General features: G+C 37.5%; 1 protein-coding gene across 1 annotated transcript in view; it reads right to left on the bottom strand.

Moving 5' to 3' along the window:
• Window positions 1-23847, bottom strand: part of MACROD2 (mono-ADP ribosylhydrolase 2) — a 1997895-nt gene that overhangs the window by 1904217 nt on the left and 69831 nt on the right. The window contains exon 3 of the mRNA XM_049699229.1: window positions 7818-7925. Coding sequence (XP_049555186.1) covers window positions 7818-7925 — 108 coding nt within the window. The remainder of the gene's footprint in view (window positions 1-7817; window positions 7926-23847) is intronic.

Genomic DNA, 23847 nt, shown 5'->3' with positions numbered 1-23847 from the left:
GCTGTCAACAGTAGATTGGAAAAACTGTGGCATATTCACAAAATGAAATATTACATAATAATAATGAAAATGAATGACTGACATCTATACATAACAACATAGATCGATCTTACAAGCATAATGATGAACTAAAAGAACCAAACATTGAGGCGTATATACTATATGGTTCCATTTATATAAAATATAAATAGAGGCAAAACTAACATATGCTACTAAAAGTGAGGACAGTGAACCCACTGTCGTGTATTCACTACAAGATACTAGGTGATGCCAAGAGCTCTTCCAGGGTACTGATAATGTTCTGCTTTTTGATCTAGATGGCGTAACACAGGCATACCAATTTGCGAAAATTTACCGAACTCTACACTTATGTGTGTGTGTTTGTGTCTATCGTGTATTTTGTGTCTTGCTCAACAAAATGTTAAAAGACGAAACATATAATACAGAAATTTAATGAAGAATAAAATTTTAGGGCTTTGTTAGTAGAGATGAAATTTCATATTGTATCAAGCAGTTGCTGTCAATTCTGTCCAAAATATTTCTGAGTAAATGAACCTATTGGGTGGGCCAAAAAGTTTGTTTGGTTTTTTCCATAAGATGGCTCTAGTAGCACTTAGTTGTCTTTAACTTCATTCGAAATAATTTTGTTAGATTGTATTTGACAGCTGCCATATCAGCTTGCATTTAAAAAAAGACTTATCAAAATTGGTCAGTTTTTGTGTAGCCATTTTAATATTGAAGATGGATGGAAAAAAGCAACATTTTCGGCATATTATGCTGCATTATTTCAAGAAAGGTAAAAACGCAACTGAAACACACAAAAAGATTTGTGCAGTGTATGGAGAAGGTGCTGTGACTGATCAAACGTGTCAAAAGTGGTTTGCAAAGTTTTGTGCTGGAGATTTCTCACTGGATAATACTCCACGGTCGGGTAGACCAGTTGAAGTTGACAGCAATCAAATCGAAACAATAATTGAGAACAATCAACGTTATACCATGTGGGAAATAGCCAACATATTAAAAATATCCAAAGCAAGCACTGAAAATCATTTGCACCAGCTTGGTTATGTTCATTGCTTTGATGTTTGGGTTGCACATAAGTTAAGCCAAAAAAACCTTCTTGACCACAGTTCCACATGTGATTCTCTACTGAAACGTAATGAAAATGTTCAATTTTTAAAACAAATTGTGACAGGCGATGAAAAGTGGATACTGTACAACAATGTGGAATGGAAGAGATTGTAGGGCAAGCGAAATGAACCACCACAAACTGCACCAAAGGCCGATCTTCATCCAAAGAAGGTGATGTTGTGTATACGGTGGGATTGGAAGGGAGTCCTCAATTGTGAGCTCCTTCCAGAAAACCAAACGATTAATTCCAACAGGTACTATTCCCAATTAGACCAACTGAAAGCAGCACTCAATGAAAAGCGTCCAGAATTAGTCAACAGAAAACGCATAATCTTCCTTCTGGATAACACAAGACCGCATGTTACTTTGATGACCAGGCAAAAACCGTTAGAGCTTAGCTGGGAAGTTCGGATTCATCTGCCGTATTCACCAGACATTGCACCTTCAGATTTCCATTTATTCTGGTCTTTACAAAAATTCTCTTAATGGAAAAAATTTCAATTCCCTGGAAGACTGTAAAAGGTACCTGGAATAGTTCTTTTCTCAAAAACATAAAAAGTTTTGGGAAGATGGAATCATGAAGTTGCCTGAAAAATGGCAGAAGGTAATGGAACAAAAGGGTGAATACGTTTGTTCAATAAAGTTCTTGGTGAAAATAAAAAAGGTGCTTTTATTTTTATTTAAAAAACCGAAGGCACTTTTTGGCCCACCCAATATTTTCCCAATGATTTGAACTCTAATTTCAAATAAGCTTTATTTCAGCTTTACTGAAAAAAGCACATTAAAATAACATTTATTTTAAGCAAGTAGAGGGGATTATTTAAAAAAACTTTTATAAAGTAACATTTCTTCCATCACATGAAGTCTCACTACATGATTTGCCTATGTAAATATTCAGATATTCTATATTAATTAAATTATACCCAGCTATTAAATGGTTATCTATCCAATCACATGTCACTATCGTAATTTTTGTCACGATTATGACATTCACAACTAATGCAGTAAAAACACCACTAAAGTAAATGAAAACAATTATTTCCCTTTGTCATTAGTTCATATGAATTACCAACAATGTTACAGAAACTCAGCTTTTATTATAAAGCCTCAGAATTGGACAACTTTTCTTGGACACAATTCAAGTAAGTATAACAGCTAAAGCTGTAGAATATAGGATAAACCCTTTTAGTTGGTTAAATATCTAACTGTGCATAAGACTTGAAGAACATGCATAATTTACCTTGTGACACTGATAGAAAAAAAATCATTTTTCTGATATTAGAACTAAGCAGTATAATTCTGCTACTGTTTACTGAGTGTATCTATATGCTAGGCACTGAGTGTATCTATATGCTAGGCACTGAGTGAAGTGCTTTCTATATATTACCTCTTTTGATTTTCACAACAGCCCTATGAAGTAGGCCCTATTACTATCTCCATTGTACCAATGAATAAACTAAGGCTCAGAAAGGTTAAATAATTTACTGAAGGTCATTTGGCCAGGAAGTTAAAGAGGCATATTTAAAATAATGACTGATCTGACATCAAGCCCTCTATGATTAACTACAATGTAAATGTATCTCTCCTTGTCATGTTGGGGTGGGGAACGGAAGAACTAAAATAAACAAACCTTTTCCTCACTTTCCACTTCAAAAATCCTTTTTATGGCAAACTGAATTCACCTTTGGCCAAAGCCAACCCATTAGAGTTGGAAAGTTAACCACTTTTCCATTATACAGCCCACAATCCACAAATGAATAAAAATCACATCTCCTACAAAATATGTTTCTGTGATTGTGGTACAACTAAAATTGTCTCTAATGATATAATACTGAACCATAAATTAAATGGATGTATTCTTCCCCAAGCTCTAGCAAAGACCAAAACGCTGACCAATAGTCTTATTACAAAATTATACAAGGGCCTAGTTACAGTCAACAGATCATCTTATAAGCTGCTACGTACAAAAAACTGTACTTGAATCATTACAGCAGCTCTATTGGTTACAGAAAAATACTGATGAGAACCCAAATGCCCTTCAGTGGGTGAATGGCTGAACAAACTTTGGTATATCAATGCAACAGACTTATTACTCAGCAATAAGAAGGAATGAACTACTGATACATGCAACAACCTGAATGGACCTCAAGGGCTTTATGTTCAATAAAAAAAATCAGTCTCAAAAGGTTACATGCTGTATGATTCCATTTATATAACATTCTTAAAATGACAAAACTATAGAGATGGAGAACGGGGTGGGGGGCAAGGAGGTGGGTGCCACTACAAAGGGTAGCACGAGGGAGTTCTTTCATGATAATAGAACAGTTCTCGATCGTGGTGGTGGTGGTGGTTACAAGCATCTATACACGGCATAAACTTGCATAGAACTACACACACACACACACAACACACGAACGCCGGTTAAAAAATGTTGAAACTTGAATAAGGTCAATAGGCTAGTTAATAGCAATGCACCAATGCCAATTACCTGGTTTTGATATTGAACTATAGCTACAGGACTTACACAAGACTCTTTGTACTATTTTTGCAATTGCCTATAATTATTTCAATATAAAAAGTTTAAACAAAAAAATGGCCCTGGGTACGAGAGTCTGAATTGGAACCTGGTCTGCCTGAATCTAAAATTTGTGTTACTTCCCTATGTACCCTACTGCCTACAAAATCTATTTTATTAAAATATACAAAATATGCATTATTTCCTACAGAGAAGAATATAATATATAGGAGGCTCATCCCGGGTCACATTTAAAGAACTCTAAGAAAGTTCAAAAAGTACTTTATTGGGAAAAAATTTTAAATATCAAATAATTTCATTAATAGCAACTAAGACCAGGTGTTCCCATGTCCAATATGGACATGGAAAGAGAGCTTTACAAGTGATAGAAAGTGATGACTGGGCTGCTTTGGCACCTTGACTGGGCACATTGCCTCTCATTCCCCTCTCACTAGAGGCAGCTCTGGAGTTGACTGCCATGTTGCCTTGTTCACCTGAAAGGTTAACAGCTGTTCCTCTCCCGACACACCAGGCAAACAAGCGGCACCGCAGAAAGCTGTAAAATAGAGTCATTACACTGTATATTTGGAATCTCTTTTCCATCTACCTGAGTACTTCCTGATGAGGTTGTCCTTGTGAGATGTAGAACATGGCCAAATTATAATTATCTCAGCCAGAGAAGTAAGCTAAAGGTGCCAAATGGTTTTTGGAAGTTGCTGCCTGCCTTTATATAAATTCATCAAACCCCTGTACACTAAGTGACAGCTACGAAAAATTACACATACAGGCAAGGACAAAGAATCAAAATAGTGATGGGATGTTTTCCTGTTAGTGATGTTTTCCTGTTTAGCACCATTTTATTTTATTTCGCTAAAAGTTACCCCCCAAATTATTTTTATTGATTGATCAGAAAAATATCAAATAAATCGTTTTTTTAAAATCAGAGCCAAAATTGTGTTCACTGTGTCAAGTCCCCAGTGCTGAATGTGCTATGGGTGCTACAAATCCAACTGCATGTATTTCAATTTAATAAATACATAGTATCAGGTGTTTATTAAGAACATAAGGACAAGACATTGCTTAGGGAGATGACACAAAAAGTGAAAAAGACACTAGTCTGTAGCCGCAGTGAGGAGATAAACAGGTATACAGCTAACAAAATTCAGGAAAAACCGTAATTACTGATATTATGAAGTATGCTAACATGGCAAATTCAATGTTATGTTAATAACAAGAAAGAGAAAACTCATGAGAATGGTCTTAAGGTATTTAAGAAGGAAATAAATGTCATTGATTATACTCCGTAGGGCAGAACTGGGATCAATTGCTGGAAATTACAATATAGAGGAAGGCTGGTGATGTATATATAGTTTTTAATTAATTTTAATTGTTTTAAATTAAAGTTCATATGTTTATAGACTTCAGGAACTTCCTAAATAAATCATTGGTAGGGACTTCCCTGGTGGTCCAGTGGTTAAGACTCTGCACTTCCACTGCAGGGGGTGCGGGTTTGGTCCCTGGCTGCCGAACTAGGATCCTGCATGCCACGTGGCACAGCCAAAAATAAATAAATAAATAAATCATTGATGACTTACTAACTACGAGAGTATCCGATGAAACCTCTGTACTGGAAAGGAGTTGATGAGACTCTTTCCAAGGGCCTGTCTTCTCCTGAGGCCCCTCGTATCACAGAAAGCATCTTGTTTACCCAGAGCCACAAATGAACAGCCCATAGAGACCAGATATAAGGGAGACTTGTAGGAACGAGGTGATCTGAGGATGGAATTGTATCCAAAAGGAGTGATTCACATTGGGTGCAGATTAAATGACCCAGACACATGCTCTCTCATGAAGAGTTTACAGTTTACAGAGGTCCCAGAGGAGGAAGGAAATACAAAGGCATTAGAAGAAGAGAAAGAGAAAAACTGAGCTCTAATTACGGAAAAGCAGATACAGCACATAGGAACCGACAGTCACTTCCGAGAGAGGAACAGGCTGAGCAGGCTTCCACACTTCCTGCTGGCCAACACTATGCTGTATCCTGAACAGTGCTCCACTTCTCCGTGAGACCTGTCCGTTCACCTACCAAGGCCTACTATCTTTTGTGAATTTACTCAATCACCAGAGGGAAACCTGAGACAACGTTGAACTTCATCTGAATTCTGTACTCCTGGAAAGCAAAGACTGTCAAGAAATTACCCCCCACCCCCTTTGTGTTCCTGGAAACAGCTTACTGCAAAGAACCACTCTTCCCCATGTAACTTAGATAAAACTCACGATGACCCCTTGTAACCTATGACAAGACCAAGACACAGACACTCCAAATTCCCATTGTTTATCTCATAAATGATTAGCTGAACTATTTGTCCCCATTGACCATTCTGGTCGATCAATGCCTGTTAACTGGACTTGACCTAAATTTATTCAGGCTTCTCTCCTTCCTCCAAGCCCCTGAACTTTGGGCCACCCTTGAGCAATAGAAGGTGAGCAACCCCTCTTTAAAGACTCCCTCCCAATAATCAGCTGGCCTCAAGGAAAAACATTCCCTGATCAACTGTCCAGTCATGCCACCCTCTCATCCCACTGTCCCACATCCAATTCATTCCAGCCTGTTCACTTCTCCCTGAAAAAGAAAAGCCCTTTTCTGCTTGAACTGAGATGCTTATAGATCTCATGGTCAAAGTGGTTCTTCCTACTGCAATATTCCTCCTCTTCCTATTGAGATAACCCTCGACCCCTTATTATAATAATCTTTTTGAATAAAGCCTCTTCTTTTTACCTAAGTCTAGATTTGTTTTTGACACTTTCAACTTGCAAAGAGCCTAACTTTACAAAACACAAACTGAAATAATTAAATATCCTCTTATTATTGATATTTATTTTTATAGAATCACAACTATTACGTATTTCTTGACATACACCCACATAATAAAATATATAGAATATACAGACCACCATAAAATAAACTAAAATTAAACGTAAGTTAACTCTGTTATTCTCCCAATGTTTGAAAACAAAAATTACTTAAGATCATTAATTACTAAAATAATTAAAATAAAGCATTAAAAACAAGCATGAAAAGTTGAAACCAACCAACTGAGGTTTGGAAATTGCGGAAATAATTTCTTTATATTTTACTTTTGTCTTCTGTAGATCAATCATCTCTTTACAAAGTCAAAAGAAGAAAAAGTCTGATGAACTTGTTTCTATGTTGGCCAACTATTAACTCAAGCATTAAACCAACTATAATACAGCTGCTAAAGTTCTTTCTGAAGAACTTTCTGCCAACAATGTCACTTTTCCAGTGTTCCAGTACCCTAGTTTCAACTTAGCATGGATACCATGTAGAGTTAGCACGTTAACTGTATCACATACACAAAATAAACCTTCAATGTTTTTAATGAAGAAGGTAAATACGTGATATTTCTATTCCTGAAGGGATATTTTTTCCTAAAATACCTCTATTCCTATTTATGAAAAAATATTTTTCAATAATAAATACTCATATTATAAGCAGATAGGGCAGGGGGTCCCCAGAGAAAGAGAACCAGGCATGGCTTTCTTGACGTAAGAGAGGCCATTTTTGGCCTAAGTCATTTTGTGATCTAAGCCTGGCCACAATGCTTGCCTTTGAACAGGTCTCAGTAATTAATGATTTTAAGGGAAGTGAAAGAATGCAAGAACAAAGGAAAAGCAGTCAAGAAACAATAGTTCAGCGATAAAACAGACTCCTAGCTCCTCCTCAAGGGATATATGTAATAATCTGTATGAGTTCTGCAGGAACTAAGGCCCCCATGAAGGTGGAGGATGGAATGATGATGACGACCTTTTCTGACTTCAATCAACTAAAGCTTTGACTCTGTTGACCTTTGCCCCAATTCTATTCTGAATTCTCCTCTGCTCAAGCCTCTTCATGAATACACATACACCACTCAAGTCCCTTCATGAGTACGCAAGTACCCTTAGCTTAAAACTTCCCCAATTTTGCTGTTCTGCGAGACACTGCTTTGGAAAAGATCCCTGGTGTTCTCCTTACTTGTTGCAAGTAATAAGTCCTTCCTTCTCCCAGTCTTTGGCTTGGTTGTGTCTTTTGGCCTGACACCCACCAAGACTCGAACCCAGCTTTAGGGTAACAGTATAACGAACACATCACAAAAAATCAACTACTCACCAGCATTGACTATAGCATCTACCTCTAGCAATGTGATGTCACCTCTATAGAGAGAAACTTCTTCACTCAAACTTTTCTTCACCTGTGATGTTTCCTGAGTATTTTCTTCTGTAATAAAGAAGGAATATATATTAATAGTAATATTCTTATTTAATTTAATAAAGACAATTTTAATACAAGAGCCAATATGGGTCACACTCGGATACATTAGACAAGTGGAAATAAATGTATAAGTACCAGGGGTGTGACTTATTCTCTATTTGTTGTGTATTCCCCAATACAAATGCAGTATCACATACATAATAGGCATTCAATAAATTTAGGCATGTTATATAGGTCAACAAAAAGTTCAATGTTTACTATTAATATTATAAAAATATCAATTTTAAGATATAATTATGTACCACTGGTTTCACAAGAAGATGAGAAAAAGATGTGTAACTACCAAGACAAAATAAATTTTTACAATGAACGAGCTTACTTCTATTTTGTTCTAATTACCTAAAATGCATCCTTGAAAAGAATATTTACTAAGAAAAAAAAAATTTACGTTCAGCTCTTTGCTACTTCTAATTAATAAGCTGTCCCTCATAATGGTATGGATCAAGCACATTTGAAAGTGTGAAACTGCTCCTTTATCAAATTCTATAAACCTTTCACTCTAGAGGGCGCTGCTAGATTGAAAAGAGAAAAAGCTCTGTCCTGCACACAACAGCCAGAAAGCTGGTATATTTAAAACAAGCCAAAACATTATCTTCTAAAACCTGACATATTTTTTAATGTTTTTGAGGAGTATTAAAATCTGAATTTTCATGTATTCTTTAACATATAATAATGTTAAAATATATTCAACGAAGTTATATAAAATCAATGTTTTAAAATACATTAAATGCTATACATAAAAAGCTTTTTAATATAACTTTAGGAAAGATGATTTATAAATTTAAAAATTTTAAACTCATGATCTATGAGTTTAATCTTTCAAGGGGGAAGGTAATGCTATTGATTCACAAAGACACTGTAAATGAGCTTGCAATAATGAGGTATGTAGGGGATTTGAGGTGATAGGTTACAAGACACTTAAATTGTCTTCGGCCCCGATAACCAAAGAAAAAAATGGCCAAGACGAAGGAAATGACCTGTGGCCATAAAAGTGATCTTTCCTCTCTCTGCCTCCAAAGCATCCCCTTCTTTGCAATCACTTTTCTCCTTAAAGGATTCTAATCAATTATTCATTGGTGGTAGTAGCAGTAGTAGTAATAATAATAAGTAGAAGAATAATGTGGGAGAATTGTACATTAAAAGAGTAGAGAAAGACTTTAGAAGACCTCAAAATAGAAAACACTTACAGCTGACTTGACCACCTCAGGGACCCCTAGAGTGCTGTTTCCCTGAGTCAGGTAAAGACTAAGAGTTCAGGCTTTACCACCAGACTAACTGTTCAATTCTTGGTTCTGCCAATTAACAACTGGGTGACCTTGGATAAGTTATATATTTTCGCCATGCCTCAGTTCATAAATTACTGTCTCCTTTACAGTTAACATGAGTTCATTACACTTAGAATAATGTTTGGTCCAGAGTAAGCTCTCAACAAACATGCCCCTTTTTTTACAAAGGTTTTACAGAGGTGACAAATATTATTTCAGCATCCATACTGAAATACCACAATAGTTTTTAAATATTTTCAACATTTATTATTATTATTATTCCCTATCAGTGAAAGAGATCGTATTTTGTTTGTGCTCTTACTAATCTGTCAATGCCTGGTCCAATGACAAAGACTTTGAGCAAGAAGACCTTGAGTTCCATGACCAATCAATTTCTATTCTTACTACTTTTACCAAATTAGAAAGTCCTGATTCCCAATTAAAGGTTGTTGGATGATAATAAATATTTGGTGGCTTTGTCAGAAAATTCTGGATATCTGGACTACTGTAAACCTAGAAATTATAAAGACTTCTCACTGATGATGAGTTTTAAAACTCCATCGGGGCTTCCCTGGTGGCGCAGTGGTTGAGAGTCAGCCTGCCGATGCAGGGGACACGCGTTCGTGCCCGGGTCTGGGAAGATCCCACATGCCGCGGAGCGGCAAGGCCCATGAGCCATGGCCGCTGAGCCTGCACGTCCGGAGCCTGTGCTCCGGAACGGGAGAGGCCACAACAGTGAGAGGACCGCGTACCACAAAAAAAAAAAAAAAAAAAAAAACTCCATCAGGCATTAAATTGATAAACATATCACAAATGAAAGCAGAAAGATTGACTGTTTCAACTTGGGAGACAGAGTAAATCGATTCCTGATCTATCCTCTAGTTGCGTTTAGTTCTAAAAAGTATTTCTTCATTTTCTTATGAAGCATTATGTATGTAATATTGCATTTATAGTCATGTAAGACTTTTAAACATATGTGGCAACAAATCATGTATTTTTTTCCAGAAGTAAAGAAATTGTTAAAGAATTGTTTTAGAAAGCATCAAAGTTTAAACCATTTATATCACAGTTCAGTTTTCTTAAAACAAATCATAATCTCTCAACTTCAAACTTTAAAAATGGGACATTTTGAGCCTAAAGGTTCAAACAATTCAACATATTAAATAAATATATTGCTATGACATGTCATTCAAGTAAGTTACTCAAAATGGTCTTATTAGAATTATTAGCATCATGAAGAAATATCTTTATCTCTCTTTCATTTTAAAAATTCACATGAGCATCTTTTTTCCTCAGAGCCAGATTTATACCTACCTGCTGTCCAACTCCTCACATGGTATATCAAAAAGGCATAAATGTACTCAAAAACTACAATTTGATAGTATTAAAAATTATCAGTATTTCCTCCAACAATAAACCAAAACCAAATGGCATATTTTTGACCACCAAGTGTTCTCTGTAAATATAACAATGTAAATTATCATTACAGGCCACATCTTTTACTTGAATAGCAACGTACCACCTTCCTTTTCACACAACTGTGTTCCACCAGCACTGATCCCAAAGTGTCTTTTCCCATATCCTGGGTTTTCAGTGATAAATAGGACAGAAAACTGTCAAGCACTGCTCCCTCATAGACATTCTATATGTACACAAAGCACTGATTCACATTTTGTACATCAGTGGCTTTATCCAGCTGAAAGTTAAAATATCTGTCAGTGTGCATATGTGATAGTAATTGTTTTTCCAGATTGTATCCTATTGATATTGTAAAAAAAAAGTTTTTTTCCAGAACTACCACAAAAAGGGAAAAGAGATCTCAGTACAGAACTGGGCTCAGTTACCAATACAGCAAGGACAAGTGGGGATTTATAACCAAGGAGCAGAGTGGGGATCAGTGGAAGGAAAATTACTAAGAGAAAACTTTGGGGGTGAGGGAAGATTTTGGTTAAACACACAATTCTTGCTGAAGGCAAGCCAGGGTGGTCAGATATCACCTAGGGTATGAGGGGGGATGCAGAATTTTATTAGATATGGAGAGTGACCAGATAGCAAGGATGAGAAAGTCTCTCTAAATAGATTTAGCAGGATTCTTGCTAAAATTGGACAATGCAGGTCTGGCAAGGATGGGGCCTAGTTGAAAAAAGGGTTTGGTGGAACCTGACTAAAGTTTAGTTAAGGGAGAGAGTCTTTGTCAGTCCCTGCTCTTATTTGAGGAAAGAGAGACTTCCTTCCTTTGAACAATGTAAGTCCATTTCTCATTAGGTTGCCTTTTGTCCTTTAAGGACCAGCTGAACCATTGGTTGAGACTTGGTAGTAGAGGATTTCTGGTGCAAGCAGTCAGGCATTTAATGAGGGAAATTCCCATGAAAAGAAAAAGAAAAACAAAGATCAATGGTTGGAGCACACTATACAACTAGTTTCTGAGTCCAGAGGGCAGACAGTTGAGAAGATATCTACATGTTGGGCTTGAAGCATCATTTGCAGTTTCACTGTCCTTGGTGATCGCATCAGGTGTTCCAGCAAACTTTCTGAATGGCCCACACAATAGCAAGCATGAATGTTGTACATACATGATCTGTTGTGGTGATTTCTTTGAAGTTTATATCAGGTCATCCAGCAGGGCTTCAAGAAAGGGGCAGTTTTAGATCTCAATGAGGCCAAATAAGGAGGAGGGGAGAAAAATTGGAAACATTTTGGAGAGCTGTAGCCAGATACTGGAGGAAACTAGAAAATTGACAACATGTGCAAGACAATGAGCAAGACTGGAATTTAATAACCCAAAAGGGTGCACTACAGTTTTCCACTGAAACCTAAAATGTCTCTCTACAGTCACCCCCCCACCCCATTTTTTTCTTGTTTACAAAATAAGTCTGGTCTCATTAGATTTGGTCTGATTATTTACATAAATGCAGCAAGAACGGTCACTGACCACTTAGGCCTTTCAAGCTTGCTTTGCTGGAACTTTTCATAAAGAATCTCAAATTAGACTTTTCAAAGCCTCTCAAGGCTAGGAAGCACATCTAAGAACTCACCACCAGATTTAGCCTGTAATACCTACATATTTGGGTAAATTCCTCTCTTCTCAAGGTTCCAAGAATATCCTAAGGTTCCTGGGCTTGATAGGAAGTGACCTTCCTTACTCATCTGTAAGGCTGGGAACTCTATAAACCAGGTACCAGACTGGTTTCTCCAAAAGGGCTTTGTAAGCATTGGCTCTATAATGCAAATCTTAGTTCCTTAAAACTATCTGATAACATGAGATTCTATATCTTTGAGATTATCATTCACAATATGACATTCCAACCAAAGTCTAGACAACTAATTTTTCCAATTATGTCCTGTTACAAGGAAGACAGATTCTTATTGAACCTATACAAATAAAGTCACTGCCATGAAAATAAGAATACTCAATAGAGTTTCTGAATTCTAGAGAGATCAGGTAGGGAGAAAAGCTAAATGTTTCATTTCTGTTTACAAAAGTATAATTAACTAAATTGTCATGAGTTACAGAGAGCTTGAGAAAAGATAAAAAGGGGTTCCTTAAAACATTAAAGAACCAGTATTGTTCCTTATCAATAACCACAAAAATCATAATCATTCTTCATCATTAGTTCATTCAGTCCCATGTAACTGATTTCTTTCTTTCCCCCAGCGTTATTTAATGTGTTGGAACAACAACAACAAAAAAAAATCCACATACTTTCTTTATTCCATTAAAACAACAACTACATTAAGTAATCTTATATACTGAGATCTCTTTCTGAATTCTCTATTCTGTTCTATTAAACATTTTTTTATAGTATATTCTTTTTTTTCTTCTTCATGTAATGGATTTTTGTTCTGCTTGATCTTGGGTTAGCATTTTTTTTGTTTTGTTTTGTTTTGTTTAAACCAGTCAGCTTCTCCATTAGTTCTGGAAATCCTTACTTGGTCCAGCAGTACAGTCTCTAAGTTATTTAAGCAATAATGTCTTTAGAAGCCTATACCCTAGAGTACTTTCCATAGTCCTTTCCATGGATCTCTGAAATAGTCACTTTTTGTTGAAGACAAAGCACTCTTGCCTGTAGCTGACTGCAAGAGCTTTCAGGGAAGAATCAGAGTAAAATAAAAATTATCTGTGAATGATAAAAGACTTAAAAATGGTCATTGTTAAAGATCTGAAGAGAGTTTATTATAAAAATGATATAACTAACAAGGGAATCTGGTTATTTCTATGACATACAATGTTTAAATAACTCGAATTATAACTGACAAAATTATACCAGGACATAAGATGGATAAAAAGGATACTGGCAAATTTCTATGAACTTCATACAATTTCTGAACTATATATAGTAAAAATTTTTACCCACACAAATATAACCATGGGAAATTTAAGCATCATTTCTTTTTGGACAATGTTTCCCATGTAATGTAATATATCAAATAAATCAAAATTTTTTAAGATTTTTTTTTTTTTTTTTTTTTTGGTACGTGGGCCTCTCACTGCCGCGGCCTCTCCCGTTGCAGAGCACAGGCTCCGGACGCGCAGGCCCAGCGGCCATGGTTCAGGGGCTCAGCCACTCCGCAGCACGTGGGATCCTCCCAGACCGGGGCACGAACCCTCGTCCCCTGCATCAGCAGGCGGACTCTCAACCACTGCGCCGCCAGGGAAGTCCAAGATTTTTTTTTTGATGTGGACCATTTTTGAATTTGTTACAATATTGCTTCTGTTTTATCTGTCGGTTTTGTTGGCCGTGAGGCATGTGGGATCTTAGCTCCCTGACCAGGGATCGAACCCACACCCCCTGCATTGGAAGGCGAAGTCTTAACCACTGGACCTCCAGGGAAGCCCCCTTAAACCAAATTATTTTTTTACCTTTCCTTCTTTACAAGGTGAAAAAACAAATCTGTTGAGATTTTCCAGGAACCCTCTGGGAGATATCTATCTCAGAGTTCAAGATTTCATTTAGGATTTGATTTGGGGAACATAATAAAAACAACATAAAGCAAAGGAAATTATTTTGATAAGACATAGAATCTTTGTTCCTAAGTAGATTACTTAAAAGATAAAGAAAATCCTTTTATGATCTCTTATTAAGATCAGACTAATAATCCAAGAAAACTTCATTACTTTAACAGAGAGAAAAAACCCAACTCTAGTTTTGCATCAGTACATTATTGGGCTCATTTAAAAACAAAAAACAAATAAATTCATTCAATCTTAGCTAATTTGATCACAGATTAGCTCTTTTGCAAACCTTCTTTAACTCTATATCCATTCAGGTTTTCTCCTATATTTTTTCTCTTTCTCGTTCTGAAATAAGCAGTGATCTCAATTTAGAATAAAATGACTCTCTTTTTGTTTAACAACAACAACGAAAATCCTTCATTCCTCACAAACCTTGCATAAAGAGTTGTTTCTCTTATTGTTTATTATTTTTAGTAGTTTCATTTATATACATTAATTATAATTTTTAACTAATTTTTATTTTACAGAGAAGACTAAGAAGTAGAAAATTGCAAATTGTCACATGCCAGCATTCTGTAGCAGGCTAGCAAATTTTATACATTTACCATCTTTCAATTTCTAGAGACGTGTTTTTATATGGCAAAAGGACATTTATTAACAGATTCAAATACATTTAGCTTCTCTATATCACATTAAAATAAAGAAGCCAACCTATATAAACAAAGTTATGTTCAGCAATTAGTATTTCAGTAGTTTATTTTACTTAGAAATAACCTAGATTTTTATAATGAATATCTATACTTAATTTAACATAAGTCTAGGGTTACAAGGTACTAAAAAGATTTTGGAAACTATTTTTATGCAGACATATGACATAAAACAAAGCTCACCATCATCTCAAGTTATCTCTCTGTTAACTATTTTTACAGCACATGCATGTTAGGCAAGTTTGCAAAAGCAAAAACCTAAAAAAGTTAAACACGTGGATTTTCTTTTACTGCTACACTTGATATACAAGAAGTCATGGATAACAAGGAATTCATTTTTACTACATCTTTACTTGTATATTTGGTCTTGGGTTGAATTTATAATATTTATAATCTTAAACATCTAGTAGATATAACATAAGCTTATTTGACTAGTAAACCCAAGTACAACAAAAATGTATGCTTGTATTATACTTAACTGCTGATAACTCAGAAGACATACCTGTTTTTTTAAACCAACAATATTAAACTAGTCTTATTTACCAGAGGTTTACCCAAGTCATGTAAACTTGAAAAGTTTTTGGGTTAGTTTCTATATTTCTGGGAGTTTTAGGAATATTTAACTTATATAATGCTAATTTAATCTCTAAGCTAATTTGCATAGAGCTCCTTCATGGGATTTTATGAATTTGGTAACACCATCCAAAAGTAGAAAAATATCATATACACATAAATGCATATGTACGTAAACATACATACAGACAGATGCAAACAGAGACCTTATAGCTTTCACACTAAAATTTTAGCCATGAGTCAGGTAAATATAGTAATATACTCTGGTCTTTGCTCCCCTTGATATTTTTATCCAAATTTTGTTTCTGGCAGAAGGAGCAAGTTAAGGTTACCTGTTCAATACGAGGGCTAATGCTTTTTACTGGTATTTGTGGAGGAGACTTTCAAGATTTTTCATTTGCCCTGATATGTAATCTTATTGAGGCTGTGGACTAAACTTTAGGTAAGAAACTGACAGGAGACATCAAGCAGCTGCCTGGCTGTCCCCAAAGCTTTTCTGAGTGGACAAAACATCCAGTCTGTTTTCAATCACCTTTTCTTCCTTTTGAGCCTCAAGTAGTAGCTTTCAGGGGCCCCTGAGTTCCTTGAGAGTCCCCAGTTGGGAGCAGGGGGCCTAAAGTTCAAGTGACTATATGAGCTGAGGAGCTTAAGTAGGAAGAGAAAAGTCTGGCAGCAGGAGAGGAGGGATGAAGAAGATAGGGGTTTTGAAGAGGGATATATCAAAGGATTTAAATGGAACTGAAGGGAAAATCCAAGGTCTAAGAGGAGGAAGAAGGACCAGAAGGGAGAGGTCTTAGAGGATCCAGTCTGAGGAAATCTTGTTTCCCAAAGAAGCCAATGAAGTTCCAAATTATCCTTAGTAAAGTCATGCCAGCAAGAAAGGAAGTAGACAGTGATGGCAGAGCATATAGTCTTCAGGGGCTCAAGTGCAGGGAGGGGTTTCAGTGAACTGAGAAGCCCCCATGGGAGAAGCAGATCAAATAAAGAGAGAGAACAGAGAGGCCTTACAAAGAGCCAGGAAAAGCCTTTCCAGCCCAGGAGTGAATCTCTGCTTGAAATAAAGAGCCAGGAAGAAAGATTTCCAACCCAATAAGCACCTTTTTAACAAAGAAGCCTGGACCTCTAACCCAGCTTCAGAGAGTATACTTGGAATCTTAAGGTTAAAAATCTGTCCCTACTGTGCTTCAGCTGACAGTCACCTGGAGCTCTGGCTCAGTGGAGATCACCACCAGGTACTGGATCGCCAATGATCTCTACATCTCAAATGATCTCTACCTTTCCTTGTCTTTGAGCTATTTTATAATTCTGTAAATTGTAGAAAACAGATAATAATGCAAATGGTTCTTGTCTGTGGAAATGCAAATAAATTATGTTCCCTTGAATGCAACTGATACTTTCCTATGGACAATTTGCATTTATTTGTAAATTCATTTCAGAGTTCCTTACTGTGTATATACGTGTGGTTCTTTAAATTCTCCTTTGAACCAGAGTTAAATAAAATTGTTGATAAATATTCAATTTATATTTGTATGAGTCATAATCTCATCTTTATAAAAACATTTCCCTCTAATACACATTTTCCTTTAGTTCTAGTTCATTTACTTAACTAATACTTGTATAGCATTTACTATGTGCCAGCTGCTGTTCTAATGCTTACAAATATTACCGCCTATAATCCTCATAACAAACCTATGTAGTACATATTACCACTATTCTCTCCATGTAGATAAGGAAGCTGAGGCATACAAAAAGGAGGTCGATGGACCAAGTACACACAGCTGGTAAGTACAAACCTGGGATTTGAGCCCAGGTAGCCCATGCTCTTTACCAACAAGCTAGGCAGGCTCTCATTTACCTATTTTATTATAATGCATCCAACTCTGAATGAGGTATCTGTTATTTAGATCCTGTCTCTCCCTTTAGTTGCAAAATGCATCAATTTCACTCCCCCCAAAAAGCATTATTTACTTCTGCCCTAGAAAAAAAGAATAATAATGTTTATTGAAGTGGCTACCATACTTTGCAAATAATACAAGGGCCTCAATGATTTCTTGCTACAAAATTTACAAAATTTCATAACATACAACACACAAGGCATTAGAAAACCACATAATAAAATCAAATTTGCATATATTAATCATGCATTTTATTTGTACTTTCTCTTTTTTCGTTTATTTATGCAAAATCATCAAACTTGCTGATTCATTTGTCCCAACACCTACTCTATTTGTACTGGGATTCACTTTACTATTTAAATTTATGACCTTATTCTGAGTTCTGGAATTTATGTTACTATTTCACCTCTTTTTTAGGCATAAATAAACCACTTTAGAGATAGTGATCCATTTTTATGTAGGAATATAATGCAATGCTATAGTAACAACAAAAGCAAATTTAATCAAATATACATTAACTCACTAATAACATTAAAATACCTTAGAGAAACAAACTTTGTTAATCAAATCTTAATTAAGATAAACTGACCAACATTCCCCTTGTTTTAAAAGCATAACCCTTAAGACTCTAATATTGATAATATAATTTTCATAAAAATCATAGGTATATTTTACATTTCAAACTTTTAAAATGTATTGAACAAAACTGTCTCATCACTTTTCTTCTGAAACTGCCAAATTACCTAAAGACCATTTGATATACAGCTAACAGACCATCACTGGGTTCTCTGCTCAGAAGACTAAGATACTAGGAGATATTCACATGAAGTGCCTAGAACACTTCGAATTCTTATGTTCCCTCATATTAACATCCTCTATATTTTAGCACCCATGGGCATGATAACAAAAAAGCCACCAAGGGTGCCAATAAGTTGGCTGGTGATCTAATAACAAGGGCCCTATTGCCAGTTGACCTCTTTCATTCTGAGGATGCCAGTTAAAATCAGCTTGGTTTTAATCCAGCTCTGTATATACAAATTCAAATTAATATTCCCTCTCTCTAAAAATAAAACAAAAAAGTTAGTAGGAGACCATGCCACAAAAGAAAAAAAAAAAGAAAGCTCAAGCAAATTTCTATAGAAATCAGCATTTAAATTAAATTTATAATCAAGATGATCAGAAAAATATCTTTGGGTTCATTACAAGGCTTTAAGAATATACAACGTGAGAACTAGAGGAACCCCAGGGATGCAGGCTGTGTTTCTGAGATTCTATCTTGAAACCAGCCAGCCTGCTGATCTGCACACCTCCATATCCTATCTGACCATGTCAGGCTAACAATCATCTTGCCACTATTCCACATTCCTGCCTGTTTTGCCCTTCCAACTTAACAGCTCACTTCTTTAATTGGGCCAACATTTAACCCCCCACCTCTCTTCCTATTTCCAACTTCCACAGAGCTTCCATGGATGAAATTCTCAGCAACAAATTCCCTTTCTTTTCAGTCCTGGGACTCCAAACTAACCCTGTCAGGGAAAGTCAAGGAAACCATTAGATAAAGCGCTCATATTTGAGTGAGACCTCACTTGAGCAGGGAGGCAGGAATCCAGGCATGCTAGCCATGCTAACTAATGCAGGAAATATAAAGTCCAGCCAAGCTGTGAACTCCATCCTCTAGCAAAATAATAAAGCATACACAAATAACTTCAATACAGGGAATAGTACTATAAATGCCATGAGAAAGACTTAAAGTACTTCAAGGTTCAGACAGAATATTCAACGAACTTTTATTTGAGTGGAGATATCCAAGCTGAGTTTTAAAGGATCAGGAAGAATACCAGAGGACAGTAGGATGGGATGAGAGTGAAAAGAGGAAGGGCATTCCTAAGTCAAAGAGGCAGAAAATAGAGTTTGCCTTGAGGAAAAGTAAAGATTCATCCATGATGAGAATATGGAAAGCACCACAAACTGGGGGTAGTGGCAGATGAGATCAGAACTATTCAGGTTTAAACCAGATGGTGGAAGGCCTTGGATGGTGGCTGTTTGGGATCCATTAAAGAAGTCACAAATTGACAGCTTTTTCTTGAATTTAGCCCAAAGATAAGATTTTCTTCGGCTTAAACAGTATCACTGTTTTTGCTTTTTAAACTGCATTTCAATTTTAGCATTCAATTAAATTTTAGCATTCAAAGTCAGGAGATTTCACATTAAAACTTAGATTTCCTAGTTCTGTTGAAAAATCAGGAGATCTGGAAATACTGATCCCACATCCTCACATGATGTGGGAGTAGAAGCTACACCCTTTGACAGGCATCCTTTGCTTTCCAGTTTACAATTTACAGTATATCTGTTTATACCTAAACTAAGTTGGCCTCACCCAGTTACTTACCTGGCTGTCTCCCACAGGCATTTGGGCGTGAGATTTCTGCAGGAGAGCTTCAAAAGATTAATGACTATAAATCCAAGGTAACTATTAAAAATCTATTCAAAATAGAAAATCCTGAAATGGCATGAAAAAAAAAGAACATGAGGGAGACTTCCGGGAAGATGGCGGAAGAGTAAGACGCGGAGATCACCTTCCTCCCCACAGATACACCAGAAATACATCTACGCATGGAACAACTCCTACGGAGCACCTACTGAACGCTGGCAGAAGACCTCAGACCTCCCAAAAGGCAAGGAATTCCCCACGTACCTGGTTAGGGCAAAAGAAAAAACTAAACAGAGACAAAAGGATAGGGACGGGTCCTGCACCAGCGGGAGAGAGCTGTGAAGGAGGAAAAGTGTCCACACACTAGGAAGCCCCTTCGCGGGCGAAGACTTCGGGTGGCGAAGTGGGGGAGCTTGGGAGCCGCGGAGAGCACAGCAACAGGGGTGCGGAGGGCAAAGCGGAGAGATTCCAGCGCAGAGGATCGGGCCGACCGGAACTCACCAGCCGAGAGGCTTGTCTGCTCGCCCGCAGGGGCGGGCGGGGCTGGGAGCTGAGGCTCCGGCTTCTGTCGGAGCGCCGGGAGAGGACTGAGGTTGGCGGCGTGAACACAGCCTGCAGGGCGTTGGTGCACCGCGGCTAGCCGGGAGGGAGTCTGGGGAAAAGTCTGGACCTGCCGAAGAGGCAAGAGACTTTTTCTTCCCTCTTTGTTTACTGGTGCACAAGGAGAGGAGATTAAGAACGCTGCTTAAGAGAGCTCCAGAGACGGGCGCGAGCCGCGGCTAAAAGTGCGGAGCCCAGAGACAGACATGAGACGCTAAGGCCGCTGCTGCCACCACCAAGAAGCCTGTGTGCGAACACAGGTCACTATCCACACCCCCTTCCGGGGAGCCTGTGCAGCCCGCCACTGCCAGGGTCCCGGGATCCAGGGACAACTCCCCCGGGAGAACGCACGGCGCACCTCAGGCTAGCAACGTCATGCCAGCCTCTGCCGCCGCAGGCCCGCCCCACACTCCGTGACCCTCCCTACCCCCCGGCCTGAGTGAGCCAGAGCCTCCGAATCAGCCGCTCCTTTAACCCCGTCCTGTCTCAGCAAAGAACAGACGCCCTCCGGCGACCTACACGCACAGGCGGGGCCCAATCCAAAGCTGAGCCCCTGGGAACTGTGAGAACAAAGAAGAGAAGGGGAAATCTCTCCCAGCAGCCTCAGAAGCAGCGGATTAAAGCTCCACAATCAACTTGATGTACCCTGCATCTGTGGAATACATGAATAGACAACGAATCATCCCAAATTAAGGAGCCCTGTGGATGAAAGGCTCTTGGTGCTGCAGCCAGGAGTCAGTGCTGTGCCTCTGAGGTGGGAGAGCCAACTTCAGGACACTGGTCCACAAGAGGCCTCCCAGCTGCACATAATATCAAACAGCAAAAATCTCCCGGAGATCTCCATCTCAACGCCAGCACCCAGCTTCACTCAACGACCAGCAAGCTACAGTGCTGGACATCCTATGCCAAACAACTAGCAAGACAGGAACACAACCCCACCCATTAGCAGAGAGGCTGCCCCAAATCATAATAAGTCTACAGACACCCCAAAACACACCACCAGATGTGGACCTGCCCACCAGAAAGACAAGATCCAGCCTCATCCACCACAACACAGGCACTAGTCCCCTCCACCAGGAAGCCTACACAACCCACTGAACCAACCTTAGCCACTGGGGACAGACACAAAAAAAACCAGGAACTACGAACCTTCAGCCTGCAAAAAGGAGACCCAAAACACAGTAAGATAAGCAAAATGAAAAGACAGAAAAACACACAGCAGATAAAGGAGCAAGATAAAAACCCACCAGACCTAACAAATGAAGAGGAAATAGGCAGTCTACCTGAAAAAGAATTCAGAATAATGATAGTAAAGATGATCCAAAATCTTGGAAATAGAATAGACAAAATACAAGAATCAGTTAACAAGGACCTAGAAGAACTAAAGATGAAACAAACAATGATGAACAACACAAGAAATGAAATGAAAAATACTCTAGATGGGATCAATAGCAGAATAACTGAGGCAGAAGAACGCGTAAGTGACCTGGAAGATAAAATAGTGGAAATAACTACTGCAGAGCAGAATAAAGAAAAAAGAATGAAAAGAACTGAGGACAGTCTCAGAGACCTCTGGGACAACATTAAATGCACCAACATTCGAATTATAGGGGTTCCAGAAGAAGAAGAGAAAAAGAAATGGACTGAGAATATATTTGAAGAGATTATAGTTGAAAACTTCCCTAATATGGGAAAGGAAATAGTTAATCAAGTCCAGGAAGCACAGAGAGTCCCATACAGGATAAATCCAAGGAGAAATACGCCAAGACACATATTAATCAAACTGTCAAAAATTAAATACAAAGAAAACATATTAAAAGCAGCAAGGGAAAAACAACAAATAACACACAAGGGAACCCCCATAAGGTTAACAGCTGATCTTTCAGCAGAAACTCTGCAAGCCAGAAGGGAGTGGCAGGACATATTGAAAGTGTTGAAGGAGAAAAACCTGCAACCAAGATTACTCTACCCAGCAAGGATCTCATTCAGATTTGATGGAGAAATTAAAACCTTTACAGACAAGCAAAAGCTGAGAGAGTTCAGCACCACCAAACCAGCTCTACAACAACTGCTAAAGGAACTTCTCCAGGCAAGAAACACAAAAGAAGGAAAAGACCTACAATAACGAACCCAAAACAATTAAGAAAATGGGAATGGGAACACACATATCGATAATTACCTTAAATGTAAATGGACTAAATGCTCCCACCAAAAGACACAGATTGGCTGAATGGATACAAAAACAAGACGCATATATTTGCTGTCTACAAGAGACCCACTTCAGACCTAGAGACACATACAGACTGAAAGTAAGGGGATGGAAAAAGGTATTTCATGCAAATGGAAACCAAAAGAAAGCTGGAGTAGCAATTCTCATATCAGACAAAATAGACTTTAAAACAAAGACTATTAGAAGAGACAAAGAAGGACACTACATAATGATCAAGGGATCGATCCAAGAAGAAGATATAACAATTGTAAATATTTATGCACCCAACATAGGAGCACCTCAATACATAAGGCAAATACTAACAGCCATAAAAGGGGAAATCGACAGTAACACATTCATAGTAGGGGACTTTAACACCCCACTTTCGCCAATGGAGAGATCATCCAAAATGAAAATAAATAAGGAAACACAAGCTTTAAATGATACATTAAACGAGATGGACTTAATTGATATTTATAGGACATTCCATCCAAAAACAACAGAATACACATTTTTCTCAAGTGCTCATGGAACATTCTCCAGGATAGATCATATCTTGGGTCACAAATCAGGCCTTGGTAAATTTAAGAAAATTAAAATTGTATCAAGTATCTTTTCCGACCACAACGCTATGAGACTCGATATCAATTACAGGAAAAGATCTGTAAAAAATACAAACACATGGAGGCTAAACAATACACTACTTAATAACGAAGTGATCACTGAAGAAATCAAAGAAGAAATCAAAAAATACCTAGAAACAAATGACAATGGAGACACGACGACTCAAAATCTATGGGATGCAGCAAAAGCAGTTCTAAGAGGGAAGTTTATAGCAATACAATCCTACCTTAAGAAACAGGAAACATCTCGAATAACAACCTAACCTTGCACCTAAAGCAATTAGAGAAAGAAGAACAAAAAAACCCCAAAGTTAGCAGAAGGAAAGAAATCATAAAAATCAGATCAGAAATAAATGAAAAAGAAATGAAGGAAACGATAGCAAAGATCAATAAAACTAAAAGCTGGTTCTTTGAAAGGATAAACAAAATTGATAAACCATTAGCCAGACTCATCAAGAAAAAAAGGGAGAAGACTCAAATCAATAGAATTAGAAATGAAAAAGGAGAAGTAACAACTGACACTGCAGAAATACAAAAGATCATGAGAGATTACTACAAGCAACTCTATGCCAATAAAATGGACAACCTGGAAGAAATGGACAAATTCTTAG

Source organism: Orcinus orca, chromosome 16 (genome assembly GCF_937001465.1).
Source record: "Orcinus orca chromosome 16, mOrcOrc1.1, whole genome shotgun sequence".
NCBI classification, from domain to species: Eukaryota; Metazoa; Chordata; class Mammalia; order Artiodactyla; family Delphinidae; genus Orcinus; species Orcinus orca.
The sequence above is the reverse complement of the archived record's forward strand: the minus strand, read 5'-3'. Positions and strand labels throughout refer to the sequence as shown.